The sequence below is a fragment of the Lissotriton helveticus genome, chromosome 3_1, assembly GCF_964261635.1.
Source record: "Lissotriton helveticus chromosome 3_1, aLisHel1.1, whole genome shotgun sequence".
Taxonomy (NCBI): domain Eukaryota; kingdom Metazoa; phylum Chordata; class Amphibia; order Caudata; family Salamandridae; genus Lissotriton; species Lissotriton helveticus.
In genome coordinates, this window is record NC_136061.1 from 1,855,824,810 (window position 1) to 1,855,842,158 (window position 17,349).

Below are 17,349 nucleotides of genomic sequence, written 5' to 3' on the forward strand. Positions count from 1 at the left end.
ATTCATAAAATTGTGAGGGGTGCAGGGAGTATCTGGACTGGAGGTCTTTAAAGGAGTGTGTGTGGCCGCTCGCCCACACATCACCGAGCAGGTAAACCCCTATAAGATCCCACGCACTGAACCCCTGCAGCCCGCTGATCTCCCTGAGCCATGTACCATGCCAAAGAGGCGTGAGTTGGGTGAGTTTGTGTGTCCAGTGAGTATGTTGTAAAGCAACTCGCCAGGCTAAGAGCGCGGAGCGCGTGACGTCGGGCAAGGTGGATGGGATGGATTCTCCATACATTAGGGACTGGATTTTGGGCAGGCCGAGCTCACTTAGTTCAAGCCTATAGGCCGGGTCACACCAGCCCCCGTTGAACCACTCATGTATAATCAGTATCCGATTCGCCAAGTAGTAGAGATATATAAGTGTGTCATCCCCATGCCCCCGTCGAATGGTGGAATCTGAAAGGTGTTTAATTCCAGCCGGGCCCTCCCTCCCCCCAAAGAAATCTAGTAGCCATAGTGTCTAGTTCCTGAAACAACGCCCGCGGAAACAGAAGGGGGATTTTTGGAGGACGTAAAGAAATCTGGGGAGAATCATCGTTTTAAACAAGGCAACCCTCCCCAAAGGATTCAGGGGGAGTGACTGCCATTGGTGGAGGTCCGCCTTGGCCTTCTTCACGAGCAGGGTGATATTGAGGGACCATCCCAGTTCAGGGAGGAGAGCAACCAGATCCTAAGGTATTTAAAAGATTGACGCCGAAGCGGTATCGTAGACTGCCAGTCATAGCATTCTCTGGAGAGATGCAACGGGACCAGGACTGACTTAATAGACATCATGCGGAGGCCGGAGGCCTGCCCGAAAGAGCGCAGGACCTTGAGACAACGTGGACCTGATGGGGCGGGATCAGTTAAGAAGAGCAGGACATCATCTGCATTAAGAGCAATCTTGTCCACTGCGGAATGGGGCCATTCCTATCCTCTAACGAGATTCTCGGACCGAATCTAGACCGCTAGAGGCTCCATCGCCAAGGTGAAGAGAAGGGGAGAGAGGGGGGCATCCCTGTCTCGTTCCTCTTCGAATGGGGAAGGCGTCGGTGAGAACCCCGTAGTCCACATCCTTAATATATATAAGCACTGAGAGGCCAGTCAGCTCATGGTTATGCTGTTGATGCTCGAGGACCTGGGGGTATTGCCAATGAAGTTATTGTTCCTAAAGGAAGGCACTGCCTCTGTCTGTGTTAGGTTGGCAAATATCGGGTGCCCACATTTCCTCAGTAGGGCAATAGAGCTGTATTTGTGGATGGGCATACCATGGGTGTCAGGCTGCTACCTGCAGTATTATTTGACCTCACCTGATATTTCCACAGATTTTATTGCCTATTGATCATAGGTGTGGTGCTGGAAACAATGTAATTTTCTTGTATTGCCAGTACGCGAAAATGTTACTTCTCCCTTTAACACCCACGGTGGTAGATTTAACTTTTTTTGTGATATAAAAACAAAATGTAATTGCATTCGGAGATCTTTATTAAAGGCCTTTATTATGCACTGGAAAATCCCATATTTTCTATATTACTAATAATGATAACTAATTAGTAAGTACAGCAGACCACAAACTGAATTGTTTTTCACTGTTTGAATAATAGGAGTTTTAATAAGCAGACTCAACGGCACACTTTTGTTTGCCACTGCAAGCAAAAAGAAAAAGGTTGCCATGTCGGGATTTAAACATGTTCCCTGCTGGTCTGTGGGCAGGTGATCAGTCTATAGACCTGTTACTATACTTTCACACACTTTCAGTCTCTGGACTACAGAACACACTTTCGTCCTCAACTGATGTCTGCGGCCAGCCTCACAGTGTGCAGTGAATAATAAAGACATCAGTCGGATATATTACCCCAGCACTCCACAATCTCATGGCCTGCATACATTTGAGCAACTATGACATGAACCCATATCCCTCCTGCATCCTCAGGGACAATTTTGATCCACTGAATGTATGTTTGAAGTACATCAACAGATCTATTGGGGTGAGAGATTTGTTAGCTTCCTTGAAAGAGGCACTTGTCAACCCTCTCTTTAAGACCATATGTGATGTACTAGCCAGTTATAGGTCCTATCTCATCTTCAACCTCACTTTGCTTAAGAATATGGTAGGGGATGTCTGGTCTAGCTTGATGCTGTTTTTAGAGAATGTTATCTTCTGAGAAGTTTGTTTCACAGTTGAGAGATTGTTCTCTTAATAGAGCTGTTCCATGTTTATGTTGTGTATAATTTGTTTGTGGCCCTGGCTTTCAATCAATCAATCAAGACATTTATAGAGCGCACTACTCACCCGTAGGGTCTCAAGGCGCTAGGAGGGGGGGGTGCCGTTACTGCTCGAACAGCCAGGTCTTGAGCTTCTTCCTGAAGGAGAGGTGGTCTTGGGTCAGGCGCAGGTCGGTTGGGAGGGAGTTCCAGGTCTTGGCGGCCAGGTAGGAGAAGGACCTTCCTCCTGTTGTCGCTCTTCGGATGCGGGGGACGGCGGCGAGGGCGTGGCTGGTTGATCTGAGGTGGCGCTTGGGAGCGTAGAAGTTGATTCGGTTGTTGAGGTAGCTCGGGCCTTGGTCGTGTAGGGCTTTGTGTGCGTGGGTGAGGAGGCGGAAGGTGATTCTTTTGTTGACGGGGAGCCAGTGCAGGTCTCTCAGATGTCCGGAGATGTGGTTGTTTCGTGGGATGTCGAGGATGAGTCTGGCTGAGGCGTTCTGGATCCGCTGGAGTCTCTTCTGGAGCTTGGCGGTGGTTCCGGCGTAGAGGGCGTTGCCGTAGTCCAGTCGGCTGGTGACGAGGGCCTGGGTGACAGTCTTCCTGGTCTCGGTGGGGATCCACCAGAAGATCTTCCGTAGCATGCGCAGGATGTTGAAGCACGACGAGGAGACGGCGTTGACTTGTCTGGTCATGGAGAGGGAGGAGTCCAGGATGAAGCCCAGGTTGCGTGCGTGGTCCGTCGGTTCGGGTGCGGTGCCCAGGGCGGGGGGCCACCAGGAGTCGTCCCAGGCGGAGGGCGAGGAGCCCAGGATGAGGACCTCCGTCTTGTCTGAGTTCAGTTTCAGGCAGCTGGTCGACATCCACTCGGCTACATCTCTCATCCCTTCGTGTAGGTTGGCTCTGGCGGCGGCGGGGTCGTTGGTCAGGGAGAGGATTAGCTGGGTGTCGTCGGCGTAGGAGATTATGTTGAGGTTGTGTTGGCGTGCGATGGCCGCGAGGGGGCTCATGTAGACGTTGAAGAGGGTGGGACTCAACGAGGATCCTTGAGGGACGCCGCAGATGACTTCGGTGGCCTCTGACTTGTACGGTGGTAGGCGGACTCTCTGTGTTCTTCTGTCGAGGAAGGAGGTGATCCATTCCAGTGCCTTCTCCTGGATTCCGATGTTGCCGAGGCGCTGCACTAGGGTGCGGTGGCAGACAGTGTCGAATGCCGCGGAGAGGTCCAGGAGGATAAGGGCCGCTGTTTCTCCGTTGTCCATCATGGCTCGGATGTCATCGGTGGCAGCGATGAGGGCGGTCTCGGTGCTGTGGTTGGCTCGGAAGCCAGACTGTGAGGGGTCGAGGGATCCATTCGTCTCGAGGAAGGCGGCCAGCTGTTTGTTGACGGTCTTTTCGATGACTTTGGCCGGGAACGGGAGGAGCGAGATGGGACGGTAATTCTTGAGTTCGGTGGGGTCCGCTGTAGGTTTCTTGAGTAGAGCGCTGAGTTCTGCGTGCTTCCAGCTCTCCGGGAAGGTGGCGGTGTCGAAGGAGGTGTTGATAATGTCCCGCAGGTGGGGTGCGATGACAACGTCGGCCTTGTTGAAGACGTGGTGAGGGCAGGGGTCGATCGGAGATCCGGAGTGGACGGAGTTCATTGTGCGGACGGTGTCTTCGGTGCTGACCGGAGTCCAGGCGTGGAGGGTGGTGGTGGGTGGCGTTGCTGCGGTTGTGGCGTGCGTCGGTTGGATGCTGAAGCTGTTGTGTATGTCCGCGATCTTGTTGTGGAAGTAGGAGGCGAGGGAGTTGCAGAGGTCTTGTGACGGGGTGATGTCGTTGTTTCCGGCGTTAGGGCTGGAGAGCTCCTTCACGATGTTGAAGAGTTCCTTGCAGTTGTGTGCGTTGTTGTCCAGCCGGTCCTTGTATGCATTTTTCTTGGTGGCGCGGATCAGTTGGTGGTGTTTCCGGGTGGCGAGCTTGAGGGTGTTCATGTTGTCCACTGTTGGTTCCTTTCTCCATACTTTCTCGAGGGCTCGGCAGTTCTTCTTGGAGCACTTGAGTTCGTCGGTGAACCATGGGGCTTTTCTGCTGCCGGGTCTGCTGGGCGGGGTCCTCAGCGGGGCGAGTTCGTCCGCGCAGTTGCTGATCCACTTCGTGAGGTTGTCGGCGGCCTGGCTGGGGTTCGCTGAGCCGGCAGGAGGGTGCTGGCTCAGGGAGGCGGTGAGCTGGTCGGCTGTGATCTTGTTCCAGCTTCTTCGGGCAACCTGTTGCTGGTGGTGGTGGATCGTCGTTCTTTTGAAGGTGAAGTGGACGCAGCTGTGGTCCGTCCAGTGGAGTCCTGTGGCGTGGCTGAAGGCGATATCTTTGCTGGATGAGAAGATGGCGTCGAGTGTGTGTCCGGCGAGGTGGGTGGGGGTGGACACCAGCTGCTTGAGTCCGAGGTTGGCCAGCAGGGTGATGGTGTTCCGGTCGCTGTTGTTCTCCAGGTGGAAGTTGAGGTCCCCCAGGAGGATGTAGTCGGCGGAGGGGAGGGCATGCGGGCTGATGAAGTCGGCGATGTCCTCGCTGAATCGTGTGCGTGGTCCCGGGGGTCGGTAGATCAGGGTGCCTCTGAGGGTGGTCCTCGGGTCGGTGTGGATCTGGAAGTGCATGTGTTCGGCGGTGGTCAGGGTGTCGTTGGTGTTGGTCGTGATGCGGATGGTGTCTCTGTGGATGATGGCGATGCCTCCTCCCGTCTGGTTGGCGGTGCGGTCCCTCCGGGTGATCTTGTAGCCCTCTGGGATGGCGATGGCGATGTCGGGCGCTGAGGAGGCGTTCATCCAGGTCTCCGTGAGGAAGGCGATGTCAGGGGCTGTGGTGTCGAGAAGGTTCCAGAGTTCGATGGCGTGTCTGTGGACGGAGCGGGTGTTGAGCAGGATGCACTTGAGGTGGTTGCTGCTGGTGTTCGGCTTGGCGAGTGCTGGTGCAGGGTAGGTCCGGATGCAGGAGAACTGGCAGGCGTGGCAGCTGAAGGGTCCGTGGGTGTGCCTCGGGGTGGCTTGGTGGCACCCCGGGATGCCGCCGGTGTTGAGTGCGATGAGTTCGGCGGCGTTGTAGGTTCGTCGGGTCGTCTTCCGTCGGTGGGGGCCAGGGGTCCTGGCACTGGGCGCGGTCCAGGCGCGGACGGGCGCAGACGGGCTTACCTTTGGCGCGCCTTCGGCGCACAATCGGCGCGCCCGCTGCGCGTCAACGCTGCGCGTTCGCACGGTCGCCATATATGGCGAAGTGCGCGGGTGGGCGGAGCAGCTGGGAGGCGGGAGCGGGGAGGGTACAGAAGGCCAAAAGGGCGGGGTTACCGGCGGTGGCGGGAAGCGGGGAGGGAGGGCGAACGGCGGCAAATAACAGGAGGGAAATACAATTTACAAAGAAACAGGCAATATTAAACGACAAAACACACTAAATACGGCAAAAAACGGCAGGGGCAGGGAAGTGCAATTACAAAGAAACAAGCAAAACTGAACGACAAAACACACTAAATACGGCAAAAAACGGCAGGGGCAGGGAAATACAATTACAGAGAAACAAGCAAAACTGAACGACAAAACACTAAATACAGCAAAAAAACGGCAGGGGCAGGACAGCCGAGCACGGACCACGCCGCTCGGGGGCAGGGGGCGTGGTCACGCGGCGGCAGGCAGCAGCGAGGCAGTCAGGCAAGGGGGGCACACGCAGCGGCTGGTGGCCGTGCGGCGCGGGGGTGTCCTAGAGCTAGGTCACACTCACCTGCGCCGCACGGTCGCCATATATGGCCAAGTGCGCGGGTGGGCGGAGCAGCTGGGAGGCGGGAGCGGGGAGGGTACAGAAGGCCAAAGGGGCGGGGTTACCGGCGGTGGCGGGAAGCGGGGAGGGAGGGCGAACGGCGGCAAATAACAGGAGGGAAATACAATTTACAAAGAAACAGGCAATATTAAACGACAAAACACACTAAATACGGCAAAAAACGGCAGGGGCAGGGAAGTGCAATTACAAAGAAACAAGCAAAACTGAACGACAAAACACACTAAATACGGCAAAAAACGGCAGGGGCAGGGAAATACAATTACAGAGAAACAAGCAAAACTGAACGACAAAACACACTAAATACGGCAAAAAAACGGCAGGGGCAGGACAGCCGAGCACGGACCACGCCGCTCGGGGGCAGGGGGCGTGGTCACGAGGCGGCAGGCAGCAGCGAGGCAGTCAGGCAAGGGGGGCACACGCAGCGGCTGGTGGCCGTGCGGCGCGGGGGTGTCCTAGAGCTAGGTCACACTCACCTGCGCCGCACGGTCGCCATATATGGCCAAGTGCGCGGGTGGGCGGAGCAGCTGGGAGGCGGGAGCGGGGAGGGTACAGAAGGCCAAAGGGGCGGGGTTACCGGCGGTGGCGGGAAGCGGGGAGGGAGGGCGAACGGCGGCAAATAACAGGAGGGAAATACAATTTACAAAGAAACAGGCAATATTAAACGACAAAACACACTAAATACGGCAAAAAACGGCAGGGGCAGGGAAGTGCAATTACAAAGAAACAAGCAAAACTGAACGACAAAACACACTAAATACGGCAAAAAACGGCAGGGGCAGGGAAATACAATTACACAGAAACAAGCAAAACTGAACGACAAAACACACTAAATACGGCAAAAAAACGGCAGGGGCAGGACAGCCGAGCACGGACCACGCCGCTCGGGGGCAGGGGGCGTGGTCACGCGGCGGCAGGCAGCAGCGAGGCAGTCAGGCAAGGGGGGCACACGCAGCGGCTGGTGGCCGTGCGGCGCGGGGGTGTCCTAGAGCTTTTGAACCCAGATTCGTGGTCAGCAGTGTGACATACAGATCTGAACCTCACTTGAAAGCTCTCTTTAAATTACTTTTGACATTCACTTAGTAGGCTGGCAGAAGTGGAAGCCAGGATGGAGACTAACTCGGCAAAGCCCAGTCCTGGAGAGACGCCATTGGTGCTTATTTAGCTGCCAATAATTAATATTCACATGAACCTGGTTCTTAACCTGTGTGTTGTCTGTGACCTCAGTTAGAGCATCATTGCTTCAGTTGCCACGTTAACTACATACTTAAATATTCTGTCTGGACATTTGAGATCTGCACCCATTCTTGAGACCACCTGGTCTACAATTATTGGTGCATAACATTGTGTTGGCACGTTGGGCTTTTTAAAGGCTATGTATACATATCTTACTCTCTTTCTTACTAGTAAACAGTAACTAGGCAGAACACTTCCGTTTAAATGCTGAGACGAGTTTGCCGCTCCAAACAAGCAAGTCCATCCTCCACAATTTGCAATTACCAGTCAACTTCCACATCTGATTAAGCTGGCCATAGTGGCCTTTTACCCTTTACAGGCATGGGCCTACTTTATAAGCAGACTTGTCTGGTGCCCCAGTATGAGAGTTTCAGACGTTTAGAATGCTTTATATCTCTTTTAGGCTAAAAGATTTCAGCCAGCCCTAATTAATTCCTCTTCCACAATGGATCCCAAATATATTGATTTCCCCTTTCACTCTTAAATCTATTTACAAAACTCTCATCTTCTTCCTGCTCATAAACATAACCCTTTCGCATTACAAACTCTGATCAGCATTATTTTCCCCTCTCATTACTCATTACCCTTCTTTTTACCTCTCTTTCACCTCTAGTGATACTTCCCCTATCAGTTATCCTGTTCTTGCAGCTGGAATGGCTGTCTACCATTTACATATATACCATTAAACACTGTATCCTGACATTACTCTTTTATCTTCCTCTTGTTATTTTTAATCTATTCAAATTAAACGGGTGTTAAAATGGTTACTTGTTCTAATTTTGTAAGGGTACGAAAGGTTTAGCACCCCCACTTAAGCATAATCATAAAGTGTTTTTACAAATGTAGATCTTTTTCTCTGTACCTCAACTCTGACTGCTCATTCTGGAGTTTGTCTATCCATCAAGCCTTCATTTTAAAAAGTTCATCACATCTTTAGTGTATGTCATTGTCAAATTAGTTCAACATTCACTTCAAGAAAATTATTTTTGTGTTTGAATGATTAAAAATACTCCTTACCAACAGTCTTTTGGGCGCAGTAGTTTCCCTTTGTCAGTGTTTTACTGTAGTATGCACATTCTCAGACATCCCTAGGGATATAGTCAGCACTATACACAAAATTAAAATAAAATAAATCAAAATGAAAACCATTCTAATGTCCTGCACTTTGTAGTCAATGTTATCAAATCAGAAACTGATTTTCCATTCTATTGGGTGATCTATTTTCCTGCTCTATGCAGCCGGTCATGTTTTCAGCAAAGTACACTACTAAACATTCTACCAACAATAGAGAAATACTTTGGGATGTATTGACTGTAGATGGAACATATTTGGCCCAGGTCTGTGTCATAGATGAATCCGTTTAACCCTATAACAAGTGCACAATATAGTCCACATGTAGAAGAGAGGATCTTCAGATCTTGCAAACTATGAAGATTAGTTTTTGTGGAGTACTGCTTTTACTCTCCCATTTTATATCCACTTGTTACCCTTTCTCCTCAGAGGGAACTCCATTTGTCAGCACTCTTTCCCGCCTTTCACTCGGGTGGCTCCCAAAGTGGTTCACTGCCCTAGTTACCATCCCAAAGTTGTGAAACCTGATGCAGCCTTTTCTATGCCAAATAGTATAAATAAACTTAAAATTCAAACACATCAAACGACAATTCCCTCTGTGACCTACTCAGAAAATTCAATTACGTTTGTCTTTCACCCTCCTCCCCCCACATGATGAGGCAATGATGTTGTTGATCATATGGCCCATGAGGCAGTTACCTTTCATATCATGTTGTTTAGATACTCAAATTGTTGGGTATTTTTTTATGTCCCAATAAATACCCCCACATGCCAACTACTCAGTCTACAGTTATGTCATCATTAAATTGTGGATATAAATTTCCTTTAATGGGTTCAATGTGGAATGAGAGTGAGACTATGCAGGGGTTTGGTATACGGAGAAAGCACTTGTGACATTTTCATGGGGCAGGAGTTACTTAATGGTTGGTTTACATACAGTATTGCTGCTATTGTTGTGATAGGAACTTTGTGTTTGATTAACCAAAGGCCCATACCATTTAAAAGACACATTAGCAGTTTATCTCTTAGCTTCCTTTGTGACTCTGCTTGCAGCAGGAATTGTATTGATTTAGAACATGGTACTAAAATTCAATATTATTTCAAACAAAATCTTATGAGAGTCCCCCTGTCGTACACTTGATTCCTCATGGGCAAACTGTTAAATTGTTCATGCAAGTGTATTATTTCTTTTGCAGGGAATCTCCTTTGATGATTGTAAGCATTGAATAGTCACAACCGGGCACGGGATCCCAGAGCAGTTCTCTGAAGATAAACATATTTTTATTTTTTTGTTAGAAAAGCCAAGTTCCTCGTTAAAAACATATTTTGTAGGCTACATAAAGCCAAATCTAAACAAGTCACCAGTCAAATTAGGAGACAAGAAACACCTCTTTCACAAAAGTTTTTTTTAATTAGAGTTCAGGAACATCCATGTTGCATTATTTTGTAAATCAACCTTAAGATCTTTTCATACTTTAACAAGAAATGACTGTCCTAGACAGATGCTAGAACCTGTGCCTTAAGAGGTAAGGGCTGTCTTAGAAAGCTCTTTGGTTAAAATCATATGTATATATTTTTCCGCTGCAATTATTGTGGACAGATTTGCCATTCAATAAAGTGCTTATTATTATCAATGGAGATCCCATATAAGAGAAGGATTAGTATTTACTGGTAATTCTATTTCTCCTTCAGGGAAATGCCCATTGACATCATTAGTAACCTCTCTCTTCCCTAGTGGAAAGAATAAGGAATTGGATGGCTCCCGCGCCAGTATCCTGTGTCTAGTTTAAAATGAACTGAAGCTACCGCCACTCAGAGAGCAAGGAGGACTGGGATTCTTTAAAGGTGCAGTGTCTGTTTTCAAGCCTATCTGGCGACATTGCCCAGTATTTTCGCTTTAGTTTCCTTCATAAAAGGTTTGTAAAAAAGCTTTTTCTTGTTATCTTATTTGACTGGTGACTTGTTTAGACTGAACATTGTTTTGTTTTTAAATATACATCATATTAATTCCCCAAACAAATGGATTTTCTAACTAAAAGAGAAACATTTTTATATTAAGAAAAGTGATTCGCGCTTCAGCGCTTCGGCTGCAGTATTCAGAGCTTATGATTACAAAAGAGATTGCCTGAAGGAGAACGAGGATTACATTTCATCTGTCACCTATAGAAGTCAAAATGTTTCACAAAGGAAACCCCAAATACATCTGTGCTCAGTCCCAGAAATATGCCCAGAGTGGTTCCTGGTAGAGGAAGAACCTTTTTTCTTTTTCCAAGCATCATTGAGTTTGAGAAGAAGTATAGCGCATCCATTCAAAGGGTAGGGCTAGGTAAAGAGTATATCAACAAGGACTCTGCCATTGCAATGGATAGGACTGGAGACTTTCACTGACAGATGAGCCCAATTAAAAAAAACAGTTTCAAAAAGAGCCATGGAGACCTTTGCTTATGCATGATATAGGGGTGATGACTCACAACAAGTACATGGTCAGGGCCAAAAAGCAATATCAAAAGTGTTGCTGTATTCTATATGGACAATACTGGCAAGAGGTTGTCCAGAATATAAAGTGTAGCCTTGAAGTCTCTGCCCTAGCATAAGAGATTGAGATTTGCTTCCATAGCTGGAAAGAACCAAGGATGCCATTGTGTAATTAGCAGCCCAACATTGGAATTGGTTGAGACTATACTAGATTCACTGAAGCAGGCTAGAGTGGCATTGGTTCTTCTTTAAATACAAACACATGAAAAAGAATACATATCGAATCCATTAAAGTGTAGGGAAAGTGAAAACGGAAGAAAAAAGTTGGGCCAATAAGTCCTCAGTATGCGTGAGGATTCAGGTTTTGATCGTTGTGGTCATGCTGCATATTCGCCTGTGGTATCTTCAATTACATGTCCATAAAGATGTGTATAGTTTATTTTTTGCAGTTGCTTTTATTAAATGAACTTACCAATGATTTCTCATGACTCAGTTGCCTCAAGGGGTGACACAGGGAGCTAATCACCCAAGGATTGTTCCCTCACATCTAGACCTGCTGCTGTGATGTAAGATGGGACCATGAGTTGCAGCTTATACTTTTAATCAAGTCATTCACCTGGTACTTTAAGTGTATTTTGGTCACAAAGGTACCATCCTGGAAATAGAGTTTGTTAATGGAGTAACCGAACTTGAGTGTTCTAACCATGCCAAACCCAAAGCGTTGGAACTATTGTTGAAACACTAGCAATAATCTAGACTAGAGTAATGCACCTCTCCATTCCATTAAACACTCTACACAGCATTTGTACTGTGCCAGTTACCACCCTTTCAAGATAATGATTAGTGTAGTGTAGACACAAAGGTCTCTATGTCTAGTCAAACTGAGAACAATAAGTCTTTTGTGTTTGCTGTAAGGTCAGCAGAGTAACTCAGGTAGGTTAAACTGGGAAGGGCTGTACCTGAGGGTAGTCTCTACACTGGTATTTCTGTAAAGCTTTGGTGCTACTGAAAGTTGAGAGTCACCTTAAAGTGGAGAAGCGTGGCTCAGTGGTTAGAGGCGGCAGACCCGGAAGCTGAGATCGACCGTGTACCAGGGTTCGATTCCCCGCCTCGGCGGGTCTCGGGCTCAAAAATTCCACGGACTCGACAATTCTCGCTCTGGTGCCTACTCAACTCACGGGGTCACACTCTGCGACTCTGGGCAATAGCTTGCTTAATCTCCACTACGGCCCCTCGCGGCGGGATGCCTGGCTTTCACCTTGTGGACACCCTGCCGGGGTTTCTCACAGGGTAATACCAGGACGGGTTCCCTAAGCAAGCGCCGGGACGCTCACGGGCAGCTGTGCGCTTTACAAGTCCAGCACATTTACATTTACATTTACATTTACAATGAATCGGGAAATGGGAAAAAGTGATGGGTAATCGTAGGTGAGCGGTTAGTCCTACTAGAATGTCACTTTAAACACTGGCTTTCGCTTTACCCTCATCATAAGTAAAAGTAATTTTTTTTGTTTCTCTTGTGCAGGGAAGATCTAGACAAGCAGATCGTTGAAATGCTGTTCGCGTGGGCTAGGCAGAATACTAAGAACGAGAACTGTGTCAAGAGGCTCATCCAAGCCATGGAAGAAAGCGGACGACAGGACATTGCAGATGAGATTGAAAGCATCATTGAGCTTGGTAAGAAAAAGTACACAGAGTCCATTCGAAGGGTAGGGCTAGACCAAGAAAGTAGCAATGAGGACTCTGCCATCGCAATGGTGTAGGGCTGGCGACTTTCACTGACAGCTGGGCCCAGTTTCAAAAAGAGCCACGAAGACCTTTGTTTAGGTGTGGTTTAGGAGTGATGGTTCACAACTAGCACATGGCCAGGACCAAAAAGCAATGCCAAAACTGCTGCTATAGTCTAAATTGGCAACACTAGCAAGAGGTTGTTCAGGACCAAAATATTAGTCTCTGCAATAGCCCAGGAGTTGGAGAAGTGGAACCAGTGCTGGAAAGCACCATGGATACAAGGACCAGCAACAAAAGTGCGAAAATACAAAGGTGTACATTGTTGACTGATAATCGAATCCCAGGCAGGACCAAGGGAACACTACAGATTCATCTCTTCAAGAATTGTGGCAGCTAGACCAAGTAGGCAGAGCAAAGAGTTGCCAGGAGGACTGTGCAGTATCCGGGATTTAGGGATAGGCGCACATAGCCACCAGCTACAGATAAGCAACGACTTGACAGCTCCTTAAAGCCTAAGCTTAGTGATAGTGGCTCATAGGGAAGACCTGTACATGTTCTCAGAGCAATAACATGGGTTTTTCTATACCTCAATAATGGAGAAAACCTATCACACTCTGCTGGAGTGATGGAGAGGAAGCAACGAAGTCTACCTTGTCCTTAGTATAGAGATGGTGGCTCAAGGTAAGGTGCCTGTAGGACCAACCAAACAGCCATAAATACTTTGTTATTGGAGTGTTTTAACTCTAGATTATGACCAGGCGAGTTATAATTGCAGTAGTTCTGAATAGTGGTGACATTCCAAATGAAGACTGTCACAGGCTTGGATCAGGGGAAGTAACTCTGAGAAGGAGCTACGTAGGATCAGGAAACTATCAGGGACTATGCCAGTGACTTTGTGTATTGAGGGTAATTCTCATAATAACCTTGCAGGATCATGGGAGAATCAACAATAATCTAACCCTTCCAAGATCTTATGGTGGTGCTCTGTGCTAAAGCGTGACCACATGGCTTTAACCTCGTTATGAACCAATTCACACCACCCGGTAATTATGAATACCACAGACATTTTCAGGAAGGCATAGACGGAGTATCTATCATTCTCGTGTGGTATAAATTTTACATTAAACCAGAAGTAAACAAGACTGAGGTAGCTGCAACAAGCACTGTGCCAAAGCCACCGCCTGAATAAGAACACACCCCAGGCCAAACCAGATGACAAGGAAAGTGAACTCTTATCATGTGGAGTCTGATGCCCATGCTAACATATGGTAGATCATTAGAATATTAATAGCTGTAGTAATTATCTAATGATGTTAACATCTAGCGACCCACTGTAAGTCCAGAGAAGATCTATAAGGGCGCCACCATTATAGCAGTTTACTGATGGAGAACATACGTAGTCCTGAGGGTGGGATTAGAGAGAGGCAACTGAGCACAGCTGGGACATTACTTTAATGTGTTGGCTGAGACCCCCAAGCTTTAATACTGGGATCATTTGCAAACATTCACGGGGGGATCATCCTAAGTACTCTACTGGAAACAAATCCAGTTGCCCAATCAAAGTCCTAACAATATTGTGCTATAATCACTGTTTGGTTATGGTCAATTGGAATCAGAGCACCGTACGGTGTCGAAATCAATGACAATAAAAATAATCTTATAGTATTTGTGTAATGAAAAATATATGAAGGATCTTCTCATTTATGCGCTGCTGATGAACACTGGCCTGAGCAAAACGTCAAGCCATTAAGTTGTTCCTTGACTCCATATGAGATTGATAACTGTTACTTGTTCCTGACGTCACTTCCTTCTCTCAAAATCACCAGCTAATCCTGAGCTAGAATGAAGCCTGTAACTCTATGGAATACACCGACATAGTGAAAGCAGAGTACCTTCCTCCTTCTTGTATACACTACTGATAGTTTACAAACTCAGGGCTGCAGGGATGAGCCAACAAACCCTCCAGGTCCATCAGAAGGACACAAGAATCGTGATATATTCTTAAACCAACTGGACATCCCCATTCTCAACCTATCTGTCCGATAGTGTAAAATAAAATATCTTGGTGGCCTCCCGGACATGTGCAGTGTATCAAGAAGAAAGTGGCCCGCAGCCGTCAGAACAGATCCAACTCTCAACAAAGAAATAAAGACCTAATAGATGTACTTTTCAGAACTGGTCTCTCCGAATACTCCACCATTGATTGACGATAGCGGACTGCTCCAGTGCCGGTCGCTATCATGAAAGGACTGTGGAATATTGGATGACAATCAGTCTGGTTGGGGTCTGAATTTCAGCAGGTTCCTTGTCCACTGCGCCTCGAGGCATTGTGAGTTGAACAAATAAGATTCTTGTTGAAAGTAAGAGAGCTTCCCACCTCATGATAATGCAATGTGATGATGGAGTCCGAAGGGAAGTTACAGGCCAACAACAACTCTTTTAGAAACTAACTCATGAAAAGAAGCATTCTCTCAGGAACAATTGCATTACACATCAACTTGATTGTCAATTCTTGAACTGTACTCCTCTGTTTTGAAGCAAGAGCCGAAGAAAGCATCACAGAAGTAGCAACTGCAGAATGCGATGAACAAACGCATGACGGGCGGGTTGTTCATTGTAGTGCATGTGCACGCCTTTGTGAGCACAATGCAAATTCAAGGTTGTTATAAGCACTCACCATTTCACAAAATGGTGGCTTTATTCCTGAGCAGTCAATGATTATGTTGCTTATTAGGAGCACAGTGTGACTGGGTGGGAGAGAGTCTGTTTTTCGTAACTAATAGATGGCATTCTTTCCATTCCCCGCGGTGCATATTCCCTGTTTAGATGAAAGTGTGGGTCCAGGAATTGGGGTGCACCAGGCAGACAACAAACCTGTAATAAAGGATAACCGAAGGCATTCTTGTCAAAGCAAACAAACTAAGGGACAAACTGTGTGGCTTCCAGTCAGGATAAGGTGGTCTTGATTGCTCTTCATGCGCTTGAAACGGGATGAAGACAGGCACAGAGACCTCAAATGTGGGAAATTACTCTTCTCTGATGCGATGTAACTACGAGTAGCTTTTTGCGCCATAATGGGAGAAGAGTTATGCTGCCCTGCCCCTTATTGTGACCAGCTGGCATGCAATGTATTTTTTGCTATTTGTTTCACTTATGTATATTGTGCAAACTATCTTGCCCCCAGGATTACGTTGTGAGTTCCATGTGATTGTACTGTAGGGGGGGAGTAACAATAGATGTATAGAGTGCACCCTTGAACCTCCTGGCGCTGATAACATGACAAAAATACACGTGGACTAAAAAGGAAGGCATTTATGGAATAATACGAGTTGTATATGTTTGTACTTGTTAAATCAGCAAACTGGAGATGTGTAGGTAATCTGTTCCAACAAAGTGCGGCAGCAACAGGGAAAGAACGGCCACCCATGGGAACTTTGCGAACACTGGAGACTTGAAGTTTACAACACTTCGAGGAGTAGAGAGTTGTCATAGGTATGGATATCTGAACGCGAGTAGAGCTGCCTGGTTCGTCTATTTTAGGATTTTAATTACACTATGTATTCTCCTGTAGCACTTGTCTATCATGAATTAGAAAAAAAATCTCAAAACGCCCCAGACCTTATGTGCCATCAGGCTGTTGCTTCACACTGGATAAGACGTAACTACAATGGTTCTTTCTGTTGCTCTACTTACTCAGACGTATCGGGTTAATATAAGAGCATCTTTCACATTTATTGAAAATTTTAATTTAAGCCATTACACCAAAGTAGTTTTGTTAAGAAAAATGCTCTTTTCCTTGTCGCTCTTTGGGTAGCCTGCAAATGCTGCGTGATTCCAATGCTGAGAGCATGCTCATCTTTTCTTAAGCATAATGTAAAGGTGAATTGGGCAGGAGCTTGAGTATCTCTTCACCATTTCCATATCTATGTAATGAAGGTCTTGATCAGTCTCCCAGGAGTAACGTAGATGGCTGCCAAAGTCGAAAGGCGAAGCTCTATAAAGTGATTGATTTGTACTGCAATAATGGGGCTGTGTGTAGAGTTGAGGCTACCGCTTTCATTTGAGTTAAGAGGGTATTCGACCTTTTGGGTGATGTCACATATATATATACCCATCCGCGCATAAAGAATTTGTGTAATTGCTTTAAAAAATATAAAAATAATGGCTTCAAAGCGTGTTAAGGGAAAACCTATTTGAGAAATTCATTGTAAAGTGTACCAGGTGTGTCTTTAACCAAACTGGTAAAGGTAGACTTGTACTGTTGCAATTAAAGGTACTGATTGACTCTCACCGCTCAGAAAGATTCTTGTCAACACCACCTTAAAATGTATAACATTTGAAAGAAACAGTAATACCAATTAGAAGCAATTTGGACAAAACCTGTTAAGGTTTTTTTGTCAAAAAGTAAAAAAGCATAGTTCTATATTCTTTGGCTTTCCTCAAATCTGTTAAAAATTTTGCACAAAACAAATTGTGAAGTCAGTCACGTTTTTCCATACTCCACTACCCACAATGTGACCTATATAGGGAAACCATGCCTTATTCGTGACTGCTAGTATATTTCACCTCTCCTCAGTTCTTTATACGACTTGTGAAGTGCAGACTTATTGCAGTTCGGAGACTCGTCTCTTCATCTTGACTATTTGTCCTGTGTTTCTGTAATACCATGAAATTTGCAGAAACATCGGTCGAGCCAATGTATCCCAACTTTTGCACCAAATGTTAATTCGCCAAAGACCAAGGCGCAACGGGAACTTTCCTCATGTAAGTGTACTCCCTTCCAGGACCACTCGAGGTTCCATTTGTGTA

The 17,349-nt window shown here is 46.9% G+C and overlaps 1 protein-coding gene across 2 annotated transcripts in view; it reads left to right on the forward strand.

Moving 5' to 3' along the window:
- The window catches only part of PIDD1 (p53-induced death domain protein 1), a 197,708-nt gene extending 181,568 nt beyond the window's left edge, over window positions 1-16,140 (forward strand). For both annotated transcript variants that reach the window (XM_078682801.1, XM_078682802.1), the window contains one exon: window positions 12,335-16,140. In XM_078682801.1, the coding sequence (XP_078538927.1) occupies window positions 12,335-12,572 (238 nt within the window). In that variant the 3' untranslated portion in view covers window positions 12,573-16,140. The remainder of the gene's footprint in view (window positions 1-12,334) is intronic.
- The last annotated feature ends 1,209 nt before the right edge of the window (window positions 16,141-17,349 follow it).